The 23377-nt window shown below is 32.7% G+C and overlaps 1 protein-coding gene across 1 annotated transcript in view; it reads right to left on the bottom strand.

The window, feature by feature from the left end:
* Positions 1 to 23377, bottom strand: part of Cht10 (Chitinase 10) — a 105727-nt gene that overhangs the window by 43771 nt on the left and 38579 nt on the right. Inside the window, exons 5-10 of the mRNA XM_085957943.1 lie at positions 14236 to 14345; positions 7214 to 7326; positions 4414 to 4617; positions 2824 to 3027; positions 1674 to 1794; positions 472 to 646 (exon numbers count right to left, since the gene is read on the bottom strand). Of these exons, the coding sequence (XP_085814069.1) occupies positions 472 to 646; positions 1674 to 1794; positions 2824 to 3027; positions 4414 to 4617; positions 7214 to 7326; positions 14236 to 14345 (927 nt within the window). The remainder of the gene's footprint in view (positions 1 to 471; positions 647 to 1673; positions 1795 to 2823; positions 3028 to 4413; positions 4618 to 7213; positions 7327 to 14235; positions 14346 to 23377) is intronic.

Raw genomic sequence — 23377 nt, 5'->3', positions numbered from 1 at the left:
TTTTTTTCTAATTCATTAAATCCTGCCCAAACCAAACTATAATAATAAAAATATATTATTCTATCGATAAAATATCCAATTTTATGTATGATTTAATTGCATAATTTTAGATTTTTTTATGGATAGACGAGTATTTTTTCACTATTATTTATTATAACTTAATTTCGCAGGGTTCAATTGAATTTTAAAAAGTAACCAACACCATCACTGTAAATTGTAGTATTATTTCAATGTAAACAAATACGAATGACTGACAAAGTTTAATGTGCACTGTTTATGGCGGATCTTAACAGCCTACCTCCACTTTTTGCCACTGCTAACTGTTGTTAAATTAAATTTTCCTAAGTAAATTAATGCTGCTTCAGTAATGGATAACACAGGGAATGTTATGCATGTTTAGATTAGCAGAGCAAACTCGTCTTCTTCTTAATGTCGTATTGTAATATTTCATATTAGGCAGCTGTCACTTACAATATTGTAGAATACTTCTGGTGGCGAGTTCTGGTCCTTCCGATTCTTGAGTGGAGCAGGGAATTCCGCAGTTGAGCACTTCTCGCTGTCCGGTCGCAGATCGAAGGCTTGGACGGTCACCCACTCGGCGTAAGTGGCCAGGGCGCGTGCATCGTAACCATCTTCAACACGATACCTTGGCGAAAAAATATAATAAATATTAATCAATACCAAATGCCAGAATACTAGAAAACACCAGCATACCTAAAAATATTGCGTGAGTTCAATACACATGTGTGTTCATTGACACCTACAATTACTAAAAAATGCACCGATTTCAAAATAAAATAATGTAAATTATTTAATTATTATTGTCTCGTAAAATGGGTAGGTACATATTTTAGTTTTCGTCTCCAGCGCATCTATTCTATACACAAGACTACTATCGGCGGTTAGCGAGGGTAGTTAATCATATTTTTGTATCAAAGTATTATAATTGTTAGAATAAGTTGGCCGTCTAAACAGTCAAAACTGTCTATCTCGCTCTAAAATTTAGCACAGTCAAGAGAGGTGCCGTTAAAACATAACACGTACTGTAATTGTTGCATTAAGTGCTAATACTTCGATACAAAAATGTGAAAACTACCCTCGATAGCTGCCGATAGCGACCGATAGCAGTCTTGTGTATATAATAGATGCGCAGAAGTACCATAGCATCAGAATTGGATGGCGGAGCACTTAACAATTCAATAATTATAATATCTGCTGCAATCAAGACATGAGTGCATCCGATTGAGGGCGATCAAACACTACATCGGCATATCATCAATGAGATTTTAATATTATCAATAATATAAGTGTCACTATTAAATATAAAAAAATCTGTTTTGTTGCCAAATTCCGTCATAATTTTAATAATGAGAAATGGGTACGATTTACGTCAACGCATAATACATGGAAAGCGAGAATAGAAGGCAATCAAGTCAAAACATCCATAAATTCTCAAGGGTTTGATTATAAGTCGGGACCACTAAATTTAAACAACACATCAATTCTTACATTTGAATCAGACAACTGGTGTTTATTATTATTTACGAATGAAATGAACCCGAGATGACTGGAGTAAGATTTTAGAGACCGTTATCCAGCAGTGGATTGATTGAGGGGGATGATAACGATACACAGTTATGCATAATATTATAATATACGATTATATAATATACCTTGAAGCAGGCACTGCAATACTAAGAAGAAACCCGTCCGCATCAAGCGCTGTTTTCAATTCTTTCATCAATAGAGAAAGATTTTCCTTGTCATCAGCACTTCCGCCATATTCTTCAGCACCTGAAAACAACAGTTCAGTGTTATATTATGCATTTCTGTAGCTTAAAAACAAATCTTCAAAAAACTAACTTTAACAGGAATTAGAGAGTTACAAATTTCTGAGCTTTTCCAGATGACGCGTGTCTCGCCGCGATACGATTCTATGTGGACAGCTTAATGAGTTCACCTGTACCTTGACCGCGCGTGAGAAGAGACATGTGGCGATTACATGTGGACGGCTCAATGCGGTCACATGTACCTAGAATGCGCGCGAGACAAATCGCGCCATCTGGATTAAGGCCATATCTTTGCTAATTGAATTTTAATTATATTATTTACGCATTCATAATAATTAATTTAAATCAAGATTCAGACACATTTCAAATGCAAGACTATGATTATCATATTGTAAATACACCATCGTCATAGATGAGTAATTTCTTTATCTCTTTGTACCAGCGTCAAGTAAAAATATTACCTACAGCATTGTAGCTGTTTTGTATTCAATTCTAATTTTATCAAAGAGGATTTTTAATAAAAAGTGTTATTACCACAATAGCATGTGATTTAAATTAGTAAAAATATTATTGACCGTTTAAATAGATATATAAATCACCACCTTGCTATGAAGACATCGTAAGTCCAATATTATGGAAAAATGAAGTTTGTACGACAAAATTTAAACAAAAAAAGCGTTTTAAATCATACCAAAACCTCAGTTCTTTAGACCAGTATGCTGTCCATCTATCGACAAATTAAAAAAAAACTCGTAGGTCTCGTTGTTTCAAACATGGAATTAAAGCCTCGTATTTCACAAGCAGTGTTGGCAGATTCATCGATTAGAGAGGTGTTTAAAATATTATTTTTATTACGTTTTTTTTGTTCCCCTAAATATTCTTCTCAAACAGACTTACAAGGTTTTAATAGTAAGGTGACGAAAAAGTGAATTAAAGAAATGGATTATTTCTGGAAAAATAATTATGAATTAGAAATTGAAATACCTATCTATATTTTTATGAGATGTTAATTATAATTTAAATATGTTCTCACCTGAATATTGCCAGTAAACATCAATTCCGTCAAAGGAGTATTGCTTGCAGTACTGAACGGCGCTGTCGACGAAAGCTGCTCTGATTGTCGCGTCGGATGCCATCTTGGAAAAGAGACCCGCTGTATTTCGAGAACCCCCAACTGCGAGCAGCACCTTCAGGTCAGGGTTTTGCTTCTTCAGACCGGCTGCCTTCAGGTATCCGCCTGTATATTCAATTACCATCGATACATTAAAAATGGTTTTCATTGACACAGGCCTCAATTGAATGCTGAGAGAAATAGAGCCAAGTCGTGAATAAAACTACCCGACATGATCATCACTCATGAAGTCCCGGTGAAGAAAAAGCATTAAGTAAGTATAATCACACTAATATAAAGAGAATAATGTTGCAAGTCGATAAATATTGATAAAACATAATCGCTTTTTCTTATCGGAGGCTTCCACAGCTATTTATTGTTATCTTGAACTAGAGTATATGCTTCATAACTTTGCACTCCGGCTCTAGGATGAAAATGAAGTAATATATTCTAAAAATATGTTTTTTTACATAATATTATCTATTTATATTTTTATTACTACAATTAATATTAATACAAATGTATATAATTTGATCTAATTTTATGCGAGGTAATCGAGCAAATTAAGAGCGTACTTCAGAGAAACGGCAAATAATTTTCAACAGTAGGTGCGACGAAATTTCGCACTCGTCGCCAATCGGAGACCGACAGTCGAGGTGTGCGCACGTCGATTTGTTTTGTCATGGCGTCAGATGAATATATTCTTAAATCGTGTAAAGATGAATAAAAAACTTTACGTAGGTATGTACTTGAAAAAGAAAACATGTCAATGAATATACTATTATTATTAGTAATATAACAATAAACAACATTAAATGGACGCATGTTGAATTTTTATGACAAATTATATTTTGTACGGCACGCGTCATTTGCGCAATCCGCGCATTGCCTAGTCACGATCTTTTTAGACCATGCCTCAAATGAAGTATAGCCTTAATAGGCGTATCAGTGTAGTAAAAAGTTAAAAAAAAGTGCAAAGTTATAAAACGTACACTCTAACATTGTGTGTATATCTTCATCCTTCTTTCTTCGCCAATACCCGTTCATCGCAAAGGAAATTCTCGAAAGATGATTTGATGAATAAAGTGTACTTTTAGTTTTAAATTTGATTAGGTTCACACATCTAACAGTAGGTAAATCGTATCATATATACATATATATTTATATATATATACATTATATTATAACCCCTTGCGAATCTCTTCTGCAATGATTGAGTCTGAAACGTTAAGTAAAAAAGAAGAATATACACCCGGTGACATCTTTGGGGTGGTGTTGGCGATCATCAAACGTTGTACGAAATTGTCATTAATCTATGATTTTTTTATTACGACTATATTTTTGTTAGTTTCACAATAGTACCGATTATAACAATCTCTAAATACCTATAGATTAGGTACTAAACGTATCCGATGCATTCATCAAAACATGTTATATGTCACTTTTTACACAGATTGCATCGATGATAGACCGAAATTGGATAACATATTTATTGTCGTCTTATTTCCTCACCTTGTATGATGTCGTACTCCCGATCTTCAGGTATGAGCGTAAATGTCAACGGGTGAATCTCGGCAAAGGCGTAAATGGCGTGTGAGCAAACTGGAGGAAGAGGAATCGGTTCACTCTGTGACTTAGCTGCGAAGCCATGGTTCCTCAAATAGCAGACGACACGTTTCTTTTCGCTGACAGCTCCAGTTGGTAACAATCTGCGACCTGTTAGGATACGAGAGAGTGTATCTAGACTATATTATACTTTCAGAAAATATTATGTTTATAGTTGGCATGTTAAACAGAAGTGGCTTAATATTAATATACTTTATACTATAGGATAAGAGTTTTTTTTAATCATTAATTGCTAATTTATTGTAATCTTTCGATCAAAACATAAGCATACCTAATGAAAACAGTACCTTTAGAGTTCACAAAGTGTGTCCCGCGAGATTTATTTTAAATCTGTATTATTTTTTATTCTTCATATCGAATATTAAAAATTACGTTTATAATTAAATATCATCTGGCAATAATGAAAGGTCTGACATTTTGATATTTGTGGCGGATATGCGAGTGCTGTTACCGTATATATGCAGTTTGAATGAATAGATTTGCACGAGAACGTGGAATCAAAATCATCTTATCGTGGATTGAATTCTACAAAGGACTTTCACTTGAGGTATATCCAAATATAGTTAAACATGCTCATCAAATGGCTTCTTTATTTGGAAGTACCTAAATTTGTGAAAAAACATTTTCTACAATGAGCAATAATAAATCAAACAGTCGATTAAACAGTCGAAACGTGTAACTATATGAAAAACCGGGGTGAAACCTTTTAAAAGAAATCATTTTTTTGCGTTGACTGTAATTAACACAGTATATTTTTTGCGCCATTTTAGATGTTACCGTTTAACATAATTAATATTATGTAGGTACTTTTTCTATGGGAGGGCAACTGATACAACGAGAAATGTCAGTTAACTCCTCCCCCCCTTGAATTACCTATGCTATTAGCAATCTGTCACTATATTCAAACTCTGCTTCATTTTATTGCATCATAAAGAAGCCGCACTTCCACTCTATTACCTTATCTATATCTATGCTAATATAACCATTATGAAACCTCCACAGGAGGTGGCCTAGATCTTCGTTGGATTTTTGAGCCAAGATAAAAACTCCATGACCGAAAAATACAAAATCAAAATTGAATATCTATATTATATTCCAGGGTAGGCGAACCTTTTTACGTACGCGTGTCAAAATTTTTCAACTGTCCGACGTGCCGAGCAGTTTTTCATGGAGAAAAAATGGTTTTTAAGAATTCTATTAAAAAATTATGATATTCTAGATATCACTCACAGAACAAAGCACATATTATATAGCTTTCGCACTTTTTCAGTTACCTACGCCATACATTTCGGTCCACTAATTTTAAAGCTGTCTTCTAGTATTACTACTACAAGCTCCACCAAGTTTTTGTTTCTTATTTGGTACAGCCAATTTTGTGCGTAGAAATAAAATTGTTTGTCACTGCATTACTTAGTATGGTTCTTTAGACGAGGCATTCTCTCATTACAGTGGTCTCAAGCATTGTAAATTGATTAAAATCAGAGGTTCGCGACGCGGCTTTTCCCGGAGCCTGATGAGAATACTGCGATAATATATGTGATGCATAAAGCCGACCTATTTCATTATATATTTACATTAATCGTAATGCTTATTCTTGAAGAGTATACAATGCAATCTGTCATTTATTATTATTATAAGTATATTTTCTCTCTTCAAAATAAAAGATTCACGTGCCATAGGTTCGCCATCTCTGTATATATTCTATATATACATACTATATATATAGTTTTTTTTTTAAATAGTGATTTATAATTTTGATTATAATACTTAACAATATTATGCATTCCTATAGTTGGAAAATATAACATTGGTATTAACATTCAAAACATGCCAAGTCGCACATAATTATTTGTATGAGATGTTGTACATTTGTTTTTTAATAAGTAGTCTCGTGTCTTTGTGACACATTTTTAGAGGTGACAAAATGTCACGTCACACATTCCTTTAAATTATTATCTATACATAGAGGTAGCACCCAGAGGTCACTTCTTAATATTTATGGTACCGGAGGATAGTGAATTTATGTTCATGTAGATCCGTTTATGCTACCTGCGTTTAACTTTTCGTCTGAAATGTCATTAGCTTGATTTCTGATATTGCTCATGTCAATAATTGCTGTGTTTGTTTGATAGAGTATCAAACCATAAAACCAAGATATTTACGCTCAAATTCTATAATAATATGTACCTACCGATAACGGTGTTGTGTATTTTACTATAAATATGAAGCGCCTGGTTTCAAAGCCCCCTAAAACGATATTAGGTAGTTTTAAACCCATATTTATTAAATTTGTGAACTTTATATATTTATTATTTAATTCGTACATTCTAAAGAGTATTTTGGCTTATCCATTTTAGGGGCATTTGAAAAGCACACTCGACAATTTTAGCGAGTTTTTAAATTTACCCCAATTTTTGATCATACGTATTGACGGTTTTTGGCGTTTTTTAAAGTTCAATCTTTGACCATCATATAGGTAACAAAAATATTCATCTAAATATATATCTAATCTACCATTTTAGAGGGATTTGAAACTAGGTGCTACATATATTCTCAATTTGCGAAATACAAAATGATTGTATGAATACCTAAGTCCTAAATAATGCAATGTAAAGGTCAGCTGATTATAATAATATGGTATAATGATTGCCTGCTATGAATATCAAAATAACAATAATTTCTTTACCTTCGAGGTAGTTTTCATTATACTTGACATCCATTCCAAGGCTCGAGGCTCTTCCCGGGACTTTGACAAGTTCCTGGTTGTCATTGTCGATTCTAAATTGGTCCAGTGGTCGACTGAAAGCATAATAGAATTTCATGAAATGGAGGATAATGAAGTCATTGTGTATTGCAGATTTATTTTCAGCAAACTGAACACTGGTGTAGGTATTGAGATTTATTTTTAACAGCCCCAATGAAATAAAAATGTCTCGCATTCACATAAAATATGGTTTTGTATAAAATCAGCCATCATCATTATATACAATGTAAAATCGCAAATAATAGTATGTAAGTAAGTAACTAACGTAGAAGCGGACCAATGTATTCAATGATGTCGGTACATATAATATTATAATTTTGAAAACACTTCTGAGAAAATATATCATAACCAATAGAAAAATCACCTACTTTGATTTAAAATACAAAAGCCGATCGCCAAATATGTCGCTCAATTTGGGAAGCGCTTCAGTGATTATTAAAAAGGGCCAATAGTTAAAGTTTGTCGTAGCATAGTGGACTATGTGGTAGAATGTTACATTCTTAAATCTTGTGAATTATTCGTTAAATAAAAAAAAAGTTAATATAATATTATGTTTCTACTTCCGTTGACTTGAATTATTGTATCTTGGCAGCATTTCGAAGAGGTTTCTTCACACATCATTTCACACTTCATTTCCAAAAAAATGAATGTTGGCCATCCGTTCAAACTATTAGGTCATTGCTTTAGCTAGACCAACTTCAAACTCGATCAATTCAAAACTAATAAATCGCACTATCTGTATAGTGTAGAGAATAATATGTTATAGATCTGACAGGAATCTTGGTATTAATATTATTAATCAATAGTATGAACAATCGAATAAGTCTTAGCAATGATTTCATAACAATGAATAAACATTAAAATGTTGTAATTTCTTCGATTGATTAGGATTGTATTGTCATAACACTAATATTATTGTCCGCTTCTGGAAAACTATTGTTTCTAAAAATTACAATAATTGAATAATTCAGAACGAGTACGCACCTTTATCAGACAAAAGTCCTTCACCGATTTGGAAGACGACATAGTTAGTGCCTGTGATTTATTTTCTCCACAAAAACTATTAACCAAAGATGTTAAACATTTATTCAAGATGTAACTTTCTGTGATTTTTGCAAAAAAAATAATTGAACCATGTTTCAGATTGATGCCAGTTAAATTTTTCTATGAAAGAAAAAAAAATAATAAGCAGTGTAATTCTCAGAGTTTTTATGAAAATTAAAAGTGCCAAAGGTCCTTTCGAACAATAATTTATTCTAAATTGACATTAATTTATACAAATGAACTAACCTGATTAATTACAATATTAGTGATAGGTATGATATTGATATGTAAATACATAGATCATAATAATATCATGATGCATTTTAATGTTTGAACCAATGAACCAATGGGATCACAATAGTTAGGATAGCATGCCAAATATTTTGTGGGGTGCCACAATATATTGTTGAGTACCTATTAACAGGAAAGCAGGAATAGGTACCTACTGAAATATTTTATCGTAGTGCCAAAATTATGCCCATGTAAAAATATTTAGTCGAGTGCCAATTTCACATAGGTTGCCAAACATTTGGTGTAGTGCCAACTGGGGTGCCAATACATTTTGTGGGTGCCATATACGGGTGCCAAAATATGTCGACTATGTGCCAATTTGTTTGTGCTAAGGTGCCAATAGTAAATAAAATCTTATCGTAATATAACTACTCAAAACATTTCAAACACGTGTTTAAAGAATCTGTTACTTATATGCAAAGAGTTTTGTTTGGTTTACTAGTAATTTATTTTGATGGTACTGGAACGGTTGAATTAAATTATTACGGGAGAAAATTTACTGGCATCCAGCAACTTTACATTATTCAATGGGAATTCAATTATTATAACGGGAATATGTTAAATCTACATTGAATTTGGATACATAACACAACACGTCATGTCTCTGTTCCTCGCGATTTCAAAGTGAGATTATTATCGCGAAATTAACAGGAAAATCGAAATTGTATTCTCGAACACTTCAATCATAATATTTAGAGCATGTAAAGATTGCGATATGGCAAAAAAAATACAAGCAAAATTTGAATAAAAAATCCTATTTCCTATTACAAATTTAACCCATTGGACACTATCGGCGCCAGTTTGGCGCCGTTGTTACAGGATGCAGGACATGATGAAAATCAAACAATTTTAATCATATTTTGAATTTTTAAAAGTTGAAATTACTTAATAATAGATGTAGCTATCATTTTATGATGTTATTTATACACAGTCCAATATATTTTTTAAGAAATATTTGATTTATAAAATCTATTTTTATTTAAATTTGTCAAAATCAGTTTGCTAGGTATGAGGTGTTTGAGACAGTAAAAAACATAAAATGACCCTCCATCTTCTAAATATCTTGAAGGGTATTATATTTAGCTCCAGTTTTAGTATATCTTCCTTTTATTATCTACTTCTATCATGGACTTTTTATCTATGTCATTTTGTATAAAAAAGGCTTAAAAAACCCAAAAAACTATATTTGACATATTTTTTCATTCCACTTATACACAAAGTTTACTTAAAATGTAAATACTTAATAGAAAAATTCAAAAACTATAAATATTTAAAAGATTTATTTGAATTGAATGAATAATACATAAGTTATATCAATTTTAGTAATCAATGTGCCTTTTTAAGTAATCGTGAAAAATTAATTCTATCTGTAAAGGGTTAACCACCTGCGATGACATACTGTTGGGATTTGAGATGCTTATGCAAATTGACGTATTATGTATCAATTTGGCACGGGTCTACTTACTCAACTATTCAAATATTCAAGTTCATAGACCAAACAAGTAGTCAGCTACTAGACACTATTTGCCAAATAAATACAAATGTAATTATTATTATTTCCTCTCTTGAGTTTTGGTGTATGCAGTAAACCCGTTAAATAAACATTTCACACACATCTCATTCAATCAGCGACAATGTCTTGAGTTTTTTTTTCATTTCATATTGAAAAAAATATTCATAAAGAAATATTGTTCTTCCCACGCTTGCATTAATTAATAAGAACATTGTTAACGCTGAATCAGAATATTTTAATTCCTAAGAGATTAATGATAATGACATTATATTGTATTATCGTTGTCTTTAAATATGTATCTAGGAAAGTATTACACAATCAGCACTGATCTGACTTAAAAACTTTTAAAATCTATATTTTGTAATTCATTGAACATCTGAATACGTGTATTAATTAAGGCGCTAAGTACCAAAAAAATAAAAACTGACATTTTTATAGAAAAATATTCTACATACCAACGCCAATAACTTCAACTATAGTCTAGTGCCTCAAGCGAGTCAAAAAAATACAGCAAAATAATTAAACCTGTCGACGTTGTAAGTCCGTTAGCGTGTTTTATTTATAATGGTGTAAGTAGCACTGCAGTGGTCAACGGCATTCAATATAAAATAGCTGACGATGGTGTGTTGACACTTGCGAGTTCTTAATACCTAAAATTATAGAAGCTGCCGTGATTGCTTCACACTGTAAAACTACATTTTTCAAAAGGTCTGCTTCATGAAATTTTACTGCAATGCCTCGGTATTTTGTAAATACAGGCAATACTACTTTTTGGTACTTAGAGCCTTATTTAATACACGTATTCACTGTTGATTTATTTATCCCACGCGTTATTAATTTCATGTAATATTTGGACGTATTAACTCAGTGGATAACTTTCAAAACTGGACATGTCCCATATATGCCGAAAATAACTTATTATCGGAATATCATTCTATAACCTCATACACACTTTGTTGACTTTCAAGAATAGCCACAAAACACCAATTTCATATTGAAAAGAGGTTTCAAAAATAGGTTGACATTCAAGTAGGGACACGTCCAACGTTGTTGACATTCGAAATGAGACATGTCACTTTCAGCTAATGGCGGGACTGTATTGAGTCACGTGACCAAGTATGTTGTCATACAATCTGACAGTTTGGTTTTTGTCGCGTGCGTGTTTTCGCTCTGTGTTTTTATTTGAAAAGTTCATTTATCTCGAGGAATGAATAGTGGACATGTCCAGTTTTGAAAAATAACCACTGAACTGTATATCGCCATGTTGTTTGTATGTATCTCTTTAACTTTGTTACGTGTGTCGATAATTTTACCGCATTATGTGGTAATTGACAAAACAGCGAGTATGTTGTGGTGGTTAGGGTGATCGAAAATGCTTTAATCCAGAAATATCGGGATTATACTATTCATCTTACATTATCTATCTTTAAGAACTAAACAAATGGTTATTATCTCAATAAAGAGTATACGAATAATTACTAAAATAAATGTGATATCCAGGGAACTCAGAAATAATGGGAACTGAAATATCTGATGTGAAGTAACAGGCAACCGATCTCGAGTGTGAAAAAATATGGGATAAACTTAAACACGTGTAAAGAATACGCTTGCCGTTCATTTTGACAACTGCTCTTGGTTTTTGCGCTGACGCTCATTCAATTTCGGTGTATTTGAAAGTTGCAACACACACTATTGCACGTCTATAATGTGTGATTCATTTTCGTAGGACACTCACACATTCACAACTTCAAAATCTAGTGTATTGGAGTATAGCCTATCTGAATTCTATATTTTAATCTGTTCTGTGGTAGATAGATATAATTATATCAATTACCAACTGTTACCTACTAATAAATAATATATTAAAACTTCGTTATGTGTTATTTATAATACTAGAGTGTTGCTATAGCAACTCGTCACACATTCAATACCCTGCGTCAAAATGTAGTGTATTGGGGAATAGCTTGTCGGAATTATATTTATTAATATGTTCTATGATGATATCAATACTTATAAACATTAATTATCTGACTATTTTGAAATAATAACAACCATTTTTTTCATAACAGGGACGATTGTTTAAATGGTGTTTTAAAAAAATCTCATTGATTGAAAATCTTGATAATGATATGAGTAATATTTATTTAAATTGTGGGATCAGAAAATATAAATCTATTGATAGCTTCTATATAGAACATATTGTAGCTATACGCAAAATATTTGTTTTAATTATATAATAATAACAAGATAAAAAGAATTTTTTATATACAACGTTTTTAAATTTTCTGTTGAATCATATAAACTTGACTTGACTAGCTTAAACGATCAAAAAAAATTGCACTTGATAGAAATAATACTGAAATGTCATATTGATTTCCATAGTAACGCACGTATATATTAATATTAATAATTTAGTTGCTAGGACCCACTTAGCAACCAATAATAGTTTTACTTTTTACGGATTTCTTCCGAAATAACTTTTCATACAAAACAGAATTAACTGAAAATGAATTCAATTCTACTTAAAGATGGCTAAAAGTATTTAAAAAAAATGCATTGGTATCGTGTTCTGATATATTCTAAAAGTTTCAAATGTCTAGCTAGTCGGGAAGTTAGTTAACAATCGATTGCAAGATTTGTACCGGACAAATAAGAATACGAGCTAAGAAAACGTTGTAAAATTAAATAAAAAATCAAAAGATATGGAATTTTAATTAATTTGAATTTCGAAATTCTGTTCTGAATTCAATTCCTTGTTAGTGGAATACTAACTCGTGTTACTGGGGCTGAGTTACCACGCGGTGCGAGAAATGTTTCCAAGTTGTAAATATTTGAGCAGATATGTTTGTTATGTTGAGAAAAAGAATAGAGCCGTTATAAGGTAAACCGTTATTGAGTGCTGTTTAACATATGAATTAATTGAATAAATTATGGTGGCATTGTGTACAGGCTGTTAACACTAGAAAAATACTATCGTCACCCAGAAGCTAAGTGAAAAAAATGCCATTGTTAATTTAAAAGAAGTTCGATTAAGTGTATCAAAAAATATTACAGATTTACCGGTAAAAATATTGGCAGTACGTTCACCATTAACTTTGTTGATTTGCATTACCAAATAATATGCAACCTGCAAAAGTGCCTATATCGAATATTACAGTAAATGTGATATGGACAGAACATAGAGAGAATCACAATAATATATGGATATCAGCGAAATCTTAATCTTAATTATCAAAAAGTGCTATGTTTTAACAGCCCCTCTCTTGTCAGTATTAACTTTTAGAGGGAGATAACCAGTTTTGACAGTCTAGTTAGACGGTTAACTTATTGTAACAATTAACCGACTCAATACATAAATATGATATAGTGATAATATGTATCACTTTAGCCGTCGATATCCGCCTTGTGTATAGAATAGCTACGCAGCGTCACCTTACTATTAAGTCATATATTATGGAAAAATGAAATTTGTTCGATAAAATTTAAATAAAAAAACATTTAAAATCATATCAAAACCTCGGTTCTCTAGACTAGTATGCTGTCGATCTATCGATACATTTTAAAAACTCGTAGGTCTCGTGGTTTCAAATATGAAATTAAAACCTCGCATTCCACAACCAGATGCAGATAGTATATTAGTCTATGGTTAGCAGATTCATCGATTAGAGAGCTGTTTAAAATATTATTTTTCCTTCCCCTCAACATTCTTCTCAAACATACTTACGAGGTTTTAATAGTAAGGTTACGAGTCAGGTATTATAGCGATTTCAGAAGTGTTTTTAACATTTTTTAAATTTTATTACTAACTATAAAAATAGAACTATCTGCGTTTAATTAAATATGGCGCTTCATTTTGACGTTTTGTTTTACTTTCTTACTCACCTAGTGCAATTTTCTATGTTATGTGATTATTTATCTAAATAATGATGGTTTATCGCATTCAACAGCTGGTGTGGTCCAGTAAAATAAATCTCAAGCCCAAGTGTGATTAGTTTTGAAGTTTTCCACAAATGAATCAGCAATGGGTAGGTACTCCAAACCGATGTCACCACTAGTGACAACAATGAAATTGTATTAAAATAATGCATAAACAAACCTGTACAGTGGCTGATAAGCGGAGTAATGCGAATTCCACGTAGCGTCTGAGTTAAAAGGCTTGGCTGCTCCATAGTATTGCTGTCTTTGGTAGGAAACCATGTCATCTTCCTGTATACAAAAAATGTAGGTATTTAATTTTGCAAATCTACCCAAATGGCATTATCATTTAGCTATTTTTTTTTCACTTTTACTCATATTATCTATGTATCTACGAAAATTACATATATTTACAATGTAAATGAATACATATAAGAAAACACATTATTATACGACAAAAAAATATTATTTCACTGCAATATAAAAAATACACATAGGTGTATATTATTTACAAAAGTAAGTGATAAAGATAACTTGAGGTCAGTACTCGACAAAAATAGTTTTCATTTTGAAAAGCTCCTGCTTATATTTTTGAGGTAGGTATTCAAATTCATTTTTTTTTTTTTTTTTTTAACATACCGCGAACATTACAAATTATAAATTTAAGACGTTCACAACATGACATTTAAAAACAAAGAAACAGTGTAAAAAAGAAATAAATATATGCAGTATCACAAAAACAGTATGAAAAGTAAAGTAAAATTATAAAAAAATATAAATTAAAAAGCATGGAAGCTCATCGAATGAGCTAAGCAGACCCTATTTTAAGAATTTATAAAACAACGTCCACCTATACTAATCCCTAATCCTCATGTAGGTGGAATATATTAACATCCGAAGCGATTTGGTTGAACAGAGTTATTACCCTCCCAATTGGCATCACCAATGGCAGGTTAGTTCTGCTCTTTGTGATAACAAACAACTGATGCTCCCGATATCTAAGATAGTTATCAGGTACACACAAGTCATTACTACCAAAAATGGCAGAGTTTTCATTTACACCACGTATAAGTCGGAAAAAATACGTGGTCAAATATTGATATCTTCTAGCATTTAAACTACAGTATGTAAGCAGTATACTATACCTACTAATAAAACGCATTTTTATGACCAGAGATATCGGATCGAATATTGGATATTGCTGACAGTGCCGGAATCCATGTCGTTTTTAACCGGAACCCACCATCCCTATTAATATTTTCAGGGTTTCTATGGGTTTCGATAGCCTCCTTTACGAATCGTGAGAAATATCCCTTATTCCGACACAGAATCTTGGTTTCGAAGTCATATTCGTGTCCTGTATCCCGAGTGCCCGGCAATTGCTGACATCGTATAGTGTTTAAGTCGGTATGCCCTCTCATGACACATTACTCTGAGCAACGTTTGCTCTTAGCTAATCGGATTCCTGTTGGAATTCATACACCTTCACTACACCTTATCATAATAAATATCTTTTGATAATGTCCTCTGCAACGAGCCCGAAACGTCGAGGATAGAAGGAAGAAGTACACGCGGTGGAAACCCAAGAATCTATTACGATAAAAAAACAACCACACACACCCACACCACACTCGGTCTTAATCGAGCATATCGCGAGTCACTGCATTTGATGTGAAACATTTGTATAGTTGTTTAGGCTTGGTAATGTGTCAGGAGCAGATACCCAAGTATAAGTGAGCTCTGACTGAATTTACTGATTTTACTCTAATGCAAAGAGCCGGAGAGAGAAAAGGCACGGGAACTAAAAAAAAATAAAACTAATTAAAATATATATGACAAAAAACGAAGCTAATCATACGGACAGCAACATTAGATAAGATGCCGCACAAAAAAACATCCGTGAAAGTCTCAAATATTATAATATATGCATGAGATATTTTCAAATTATGCCTGTTTAATAATAAACGGCTAAATCCGCCAATGCCATTGATGAATATAAACAATGAAAGTCAACAATCGTAAAATAAATCAATCAAACATTGATTCATTATCATAGACAAAACATAGTAAAGCTAGTTACTATTTTAAAATACACACGTGTTTAGATTACTTACGCACTACCAATTTTTATTACTATCGTCACGTTTTGTACGTATGAGCAGTTGCATTAGTGCATGTCGTATCAGTCGACAAAAACAATTATCAATATTTACTTTCTTTTGTCCAAATTGAAAAATATATGCCTTTACTTTCGTTCACCATATAGATGACCGCCGACCTCAAAAACAGGGTCACGATGGTGCCAAAAGGATTTAATTTATTCAATCAATAAATTATTTAGTATGTATCTAAAAGTAGTAATAGTAAAAAAAATATATTACATTCTTGTCTGTAACTGATTTAACGATTACCGTTACCAATAACGAGATGAGTCATAAATACGTAGACAAATTTTCAGAACACGCAAACGATTTTTTTTACCTAATATGTCGGTGTCGTTTGGGCATAACCTGTTAACTGCAAAATGTTGAATTTACAGGAGAGCCATTTTAAGCTTTGAATTGCCCACATAAATTTCAGTTCATTTTTTTGTTTAAAATTGAAAAAAAACATTTTAAAATAAATAACTGAAGAAGAATATGACAATACCTAGATTGTGAATTATTTCACTAATTAGGTAAATAAGGTCACTTATCAGTGATCAAACTATGATAAGGTCATTGGTCATGTTTTGACCAAACTAACCACTGTGTTTGTTCACATATCATCATATTATTACAATAGCGTTTTGAGCATTTTACGTGAAATATAGATATCGGGTTATTACCAAATGGAAGATAATACTATAGTGACCCAATTTTTACTTTTAACATAAAATGACCAAAAAGCAATTATCAGGTTATGCCCAAACGCTACCGATTGTTATTAAAGTTATTTAAGTCAATAAAACTAAAAAAAACTTTAAATTTACACCATAATTACTTACATTGTGTGAATTGATTGTATTTTCTCCTTTTATATTATGAGTCGTACTTGAGACCAACGAAGCTATTCTATGTGCAAGGCAGCTATCGATGGCTATCAACGGTAGTTTATCATAACTATATATTAAGGTGCTTAATTGTTACAATAATTTAACCGTTTAAACAGACTGTCAAAACTGTCCATCTCGCTCTAAAAGTTAATACAGGTAAGAGAGTGGCTGTTAAAACATAGCACTGTTTGACAGTTTGTTTAGACGGTTAACTTATTGTAACACTTAACCGCCTCAATACATAAATATGAAATTTATCACTTTAGCCGTCGATAGCCGCATTGTGTATAGAATAGATATACAGGAGTGGCAAATGTCTCGATTGAAAATTTATTTTTACTAGCCTCCGAACCATACATCATATTAAAAAAAATCAAAAAGTATATATTTCAATTTCAATTTTAATTTATTTAACATATTGTGGACATTACAAATTATAAGTTTAAGACGTTCACAACATGACATTTAGAAACAAATAAATATTATTAAAAAAGTATTATGTAATATTGTAATTATGCAATATTAAGTTATTCTATAGTATAAATGTGTAAATACAAAAAATATGAAGTATATAGGTACAAGGAAGTACACCGGATGAGTTAAGCAGACCCTATTTTAAGAATTTATAAAATAACGTCCACCTATACTCATTCTCACGTAGATGGAATATATCAACATCCGAAGCAATTTGGTTGAACAGAGTAATTGCTCTCCCAATTGGCATCACCAATGGCAGGATAGTTCTGCTCCTCGGGAGAACAAACAACTGATGCTCCCGATTTCTAAGATAGTTATCAGGGACACACAAGTCAATATTACCAAGAATGGCAGAGTTCTCATTCACACCACGTATTAGTCGAAAAAAATACGTGGCCAAATATTGATATCTTCTAGCACTTAAACTACAGTATGTTAGCATACCTAAGAGAAAGTCAGTTGGATAAAGCCACGGATAGTATCCATATAACCTCAAATAAAGGAGTCTCAAAAATTTCTTTTGAACTCGCTCCACCATAAGGTCATATTTCAACTGATGCGGGGCCCAAACAATCGACCCACTCTCAAGCCGGCTTCTCACTAAGGAATTATAAAGAATTTTTAATACAGTAACATCCGAAAAGACCCGGGAAGTACGCAAGACGAAGCCCAACATTTGTAGCGCCTTTTTACAAATGATAGCTATATGACCACTAAATGACAGCTTACTGTCAAACGTAATGCCAAGATCCCTTACAGATGGTATTCGCGAAAGAACTCTGCCATTCATCGAATACTGAAAAAATAATACTCGCGAGGCTCTGGTAAATGATAAAATATTGCATTTTTCAATATTGAAGTCCAGTTTGTTACGCCTGCCCCAATCTAATATATTGTCTATATCAAGTTGGAGTTGACGACAATCGTCCAAGGTGACAACTTCCATGAAGAGTTTCAGGTCATCAGCGAACAACAAAAACATAGCATTTTTAATGACCATTGCTATGTCATTTATAAAAATCGTAAACAGCAATGGCCCCAAGTTTGAGCCCTGAGGGACACCAGAAAATGTATTGAACATCTGTGACTGATAGACGCCATACGATACGTATTGTTGACGATTCCTAAAATAGCTCCCGAATAACTTCAGAAAACGATCGGACAATCCAATTAGTTGGAGTTTTTCCAACAGGATGTCGTGATCGACTCTGTCAAACGCTTTTGAGAAGTCATTGTAGGAACAGTCAACCTGATGGCCTCTATCTAGTGCTGACGACACATAATCTACAAATACCATCAGGTTAGTTTCCGTTGATCGGCCAACTCTAAATCCATGCTGCTCATTCATTATAAATGACTCAATTTTTGGATAAATCATGTTATGCATGATCATCTCAAGAACTTTTGCGGGTGCCGAGAGAACAGCCACCGGCCTGTAGTTCTCCACTGATGACTCTTATGGATTGGAGTAACCTTTGACATCTTCCACAATTCGGGAAAGATACCCGTCTCCATCACAAGATTAAATATATATGAAGTTTTAGAGGTTGCCAAAAATATGTTCAATACAATTGTGTCATTTTTAAATCTAATAATTATTAGGTATTCATTGAATATAAAAATATAATTTCAATAAATCCTGACGCCGTCTGGATTATATAGTATTGTTGTTGACACCCTGATTTAAAATTGCAAAAGATCAACATCTCTATTAATGGAGATTTTACACTTACACCTCATATGCAAATATTCAATAGTTAGGTTATTCATGCATGATTAGTAATAGCTTAATCGGTAATGCTCACCGCCCGGCGATTGATGCGGTTTCTTTCATGTTCCATTCGGTGCATTTTTTCTACGATTTAAAAAAAAAACTCTTAACTTAAAGTCATTTAAATTAAAAGCACACTTTAATGTATGGCGACCTCCTGAGACATTCCCAGTTGTAAAAAAATGATACTTCACATTAAACGTCTGTCGCGTGATATGCCCGATTAAGACCGGTTGAATATTCCAAATCATATAATGCTCAATAACAAATGTTGCATTGGTAGAGTTGTTGATCTTGTGAATTACTTATTTGACATATTTGAAACATTACTATTCGATATAGCATATTATTATGTTATTTTCCTCTAACCATAAAAATCATTGGCACTCCAATCTAGAATTAGTAAATGGTTTCTGTGAAGTTTCTTAAAATCTTTATCGATAAACGCAATGGGAACTCTCTATGTTGTCTTTTTTAAAGTTAGAATATGACTTCAATGGTTTTTATAGAAAAATATTTGAAGTTAAATACATCGCGTTTATTTTGGAAAATGCTGTATAATATGCTTATAATTTAAAGCTCATTTCTTCTATAGAAATTTGGCCAATGCAATAATTAATATTGTCAGTTTTTACACATTTTTACGTATGTATTTATTACTTTAGAGAAGTGAATCCTAAATGAGTTACGTGATGTAAAATCTTGGTTACGCGAAAGAATTTAGTATAAATTTTTAATTTAATTTTAAACTATAAGTACATTTATACCCGGTGAACATGACATAATTTGGGCTGGGTCGCTTTTGCTGCACAGCCAATTTTAAATTGTAATCCAGAACATGCACATTTTATCGAGTGTAGTAACTACCTATCTACCAAAATACTATGAAACGACATGCGAATGGCTGCGATTGGTAAGGTACAGTATTTGGATCCATATTTGCCATTGTGGAAAACCTTCCTCAGCCCTCCGTGTCAATGAATGTACCAGTCATGGTTACATGCGCCGTACGTATCGAATTACTAATAACACCATGTGGACAGTATATTTTAAGAACAATGCAATTATGTATCGAATTTGTGATCTTGCGGCCATATATATTTCTGGTAGCTTCTAGGAACGTCGATCAGATGTTGCATATGAAGACCTCGCAAATCTACACTCGCACGTAACCTTATAGATATTTGTAGGTATTAGAATGACCAATTTGTAGGTGTGTGTATACGTTCTGCACCGCGATTTCCTAACTCTCGTCTCGTGTGGCACCAGACGAGATGACGTAATTGTGACGTCACGCTCGAGGCATGCCGACCGCGCACAGAATAACCATAGAAAATTTTATTATGATACACCTATATGTGTATGTTGACAATGAATAGCGCCGCTGTCTGACCACTCGCTATTTTCTCGAATGCTATTATCACTCCGGTAGTACGTCATAATGATGTCATATGACGTCATCTCGACCGGGAAGCTTGCACTCGCAAGTTCTAACATAGAGCCCCTGTGGGTCTATTCTATACTTATCGAACACTAAATTGATAAATAGTATCAAACTTAGGGTAGGTTTGTATCAAAATATTAGCACTTATTGTAACAATTACACGAAGCCGGTTTTTATTGTTGCAATAAGTGCGATATTTTAACAGCAGCAAGATAGGTGCTGTTAAAATATAGCACTTATTGCAACAATAAAAACCGGCTTCGTGTAATTGTTACAATAAGTGCTAATATTTTGATACAAACCTACCCTAAGTTTGATAATATTTTTCACTTTATCACTTTAGCGGTCGATAAGCATAGAATAGGCCCACTGGTGTCTTCGACTCATTTTGTGAATAAGGATGACGTCACATCGACATATTCGACACGTTGCAGACGAGATGAGTTTTAATGTGCGAGCCGGCTTTTCTAAGCCTAAGAATTGTTGTGCAACACCCCAAAAAAGTGTGAAAAATATACAAAAGTTCTATGAATATAAATGGCAAACGCTGCTTTATGGTTTTATTTTGTTCCCAGAACAATAGTATTTTACGTATGTAGCAGCTAGGTATTTCAGAGTAAATATTTTTTTATTACGAAAATATATATTAAAATAGTCGTAAAAATAATTATTTGGGTATGAACCTGTACATAATATTATATAGATAAAACGTGTTAACAATACAAATATACAAAAACATTATTAATAATAATACATATTATATACAATGCCGACACGTTGAAATATATTATACAATTCATAAAATTATTGTCGATCTTATCATATTGAAAACCAATAGTAAAATGTTTAAATTTAATTTTCTCTGCGAGTATATACTAAGTTACATAGCACGCTATTTTTTTTTTTTTTGTTAAAATCAATCGTATCCGGAAATTTGTACGTAAACAGTTCACCGCAAGACACTTATTCGTGCGCCGCAGTACGTGAAACATGAGTTCGTGTAACATTTAATCAAATGACGAGTTCTTCGTTGAACATTCACCGTGGAGTATATTTGTACGTATGCTACAACATGTGGAGATGTCTTTACTAGGTTAGGTTAGGTTAGGGTTAATCTAATTGTAACAGTACTATTTGCTAACTATCGCCGCATTTTGTAAGATACGTACGTATTCCACGGTGAAATGTTTAACGAAGAACTCGTCATTTGATAAAATGCTATACGAACTCATGTCTCACGTACTCCGGCGCACGAATAAGTGTCCCACGATGAACTGCATATGTACAACTTACATGTAACCAAAATCAATAAGCATATTCTAGCTATTGTATATCCAGATCAAATAATGTTATATGTACACTTAAATTCAATTACACTCGATCGGGTAAACAAACACTGGTGAACTTGTTTGTTCGCTCATAAAATACAACCAATGATATCTGCTTTGAAAGAAGGCGTCTTGCGACGAATACTAATTAGTTTAGTCTAATAATGACTTTTCTCACACAGAGTCACATTGAGGAGTGATCTGCATGCATATCTAGCTATTTTGGCGGTAAACTCTTTAAATTTAATTATTTGTTGGAAAGTTTACTGAGTACTTTTTGACATACACTTGCGAAAATAAGCGATTATTCTTTGAACATACATAACTTGAAAACACCTCCGATATAATATATACCCAATAGAAAAAAATACAATACTCGACGGGATTTGAACCCGTATAACCAGTGACGTCCCGTGTGGGTAGGCAGATTGAGCGTCGCTTGGGGGCGGCGGTAACTCAAAGGGCGGCAAATCAAGGAGAATCATTTAGAATATAAGTATAGAAATATGATACTTATAATATAGCAATAGCTAAAATTATATTTTTTACGTTGTACAATAATAGCATAGTAAAAATGGTATGAAAATAATAACTCTGTGTATTGATAAATGGTACAAACAAAATGTGTCAGAAATATCAACCAAATAAGGCCTCAGACTCTGGTGATTTGGGAGTCAAACTTAATTACCGATATTATATTTATTCGCTTTTTATATCTAAATTTAATTTTGTATGTTTTAGTGGTAGGTATATATTTTGTTAGATACAACACATTTCTTAGATATTGGAGTCATGAAAGGATGATAAAAAATATGGGGCGGTATTTTATCTAGGGACGTCACTGCGTATAACGCCAACTGTGCATCAATTTGATAAGCATTTCATGTATGACCCACTAGTTTAACTTGTCACAATTAGATAGGAGACCCGTAGCATAAATGATTAAAGCATGAGGTGTTTTCAAGTTATGTATTTTCAATATACAGAATGTTACATTCACACAATCTTGCGAATTATTCGTTGAAACTTCAGTGAAACGGCAAATAATTTTCGAAAATAGGTGCGACGAAATTTTGGACTCGCTGGCAATCAGAGAGCGAAAGTCGAGCTGTGAACACGTCAAATTGTTTCGTAATGGCGACCTGGGTATTAATTCTTAAATCGTGTAAAGATGACTAAAAAACGTTACCCACTTACTTGAAAAAGAAAACATGTCAATGAATATATTATTATTGTTACTAATAGAACAATTAACAGAACATTAAATGG

Source organism: Rhyacophila brunnea, unplaced genomic scaffold (genome assembly GCF_057557595.1).
Source record: "Rhyacophila brunnea isolate RB1 unplaced genomic scaffold, BYU_Rbru_1.0 scaffold_7, whole genome shotgun sequence".
NCBI lineage: Eukaryota > Metazoa > Arthropoda > Insecta > Trichoptera > Rhyacophilidae > Rhyacophila > Rhyacophila brunnea.
Note: the sequence above shows the minus strand (reverse complement) of the source record. Positions and strands in the feature narration are given on the sequence as shown.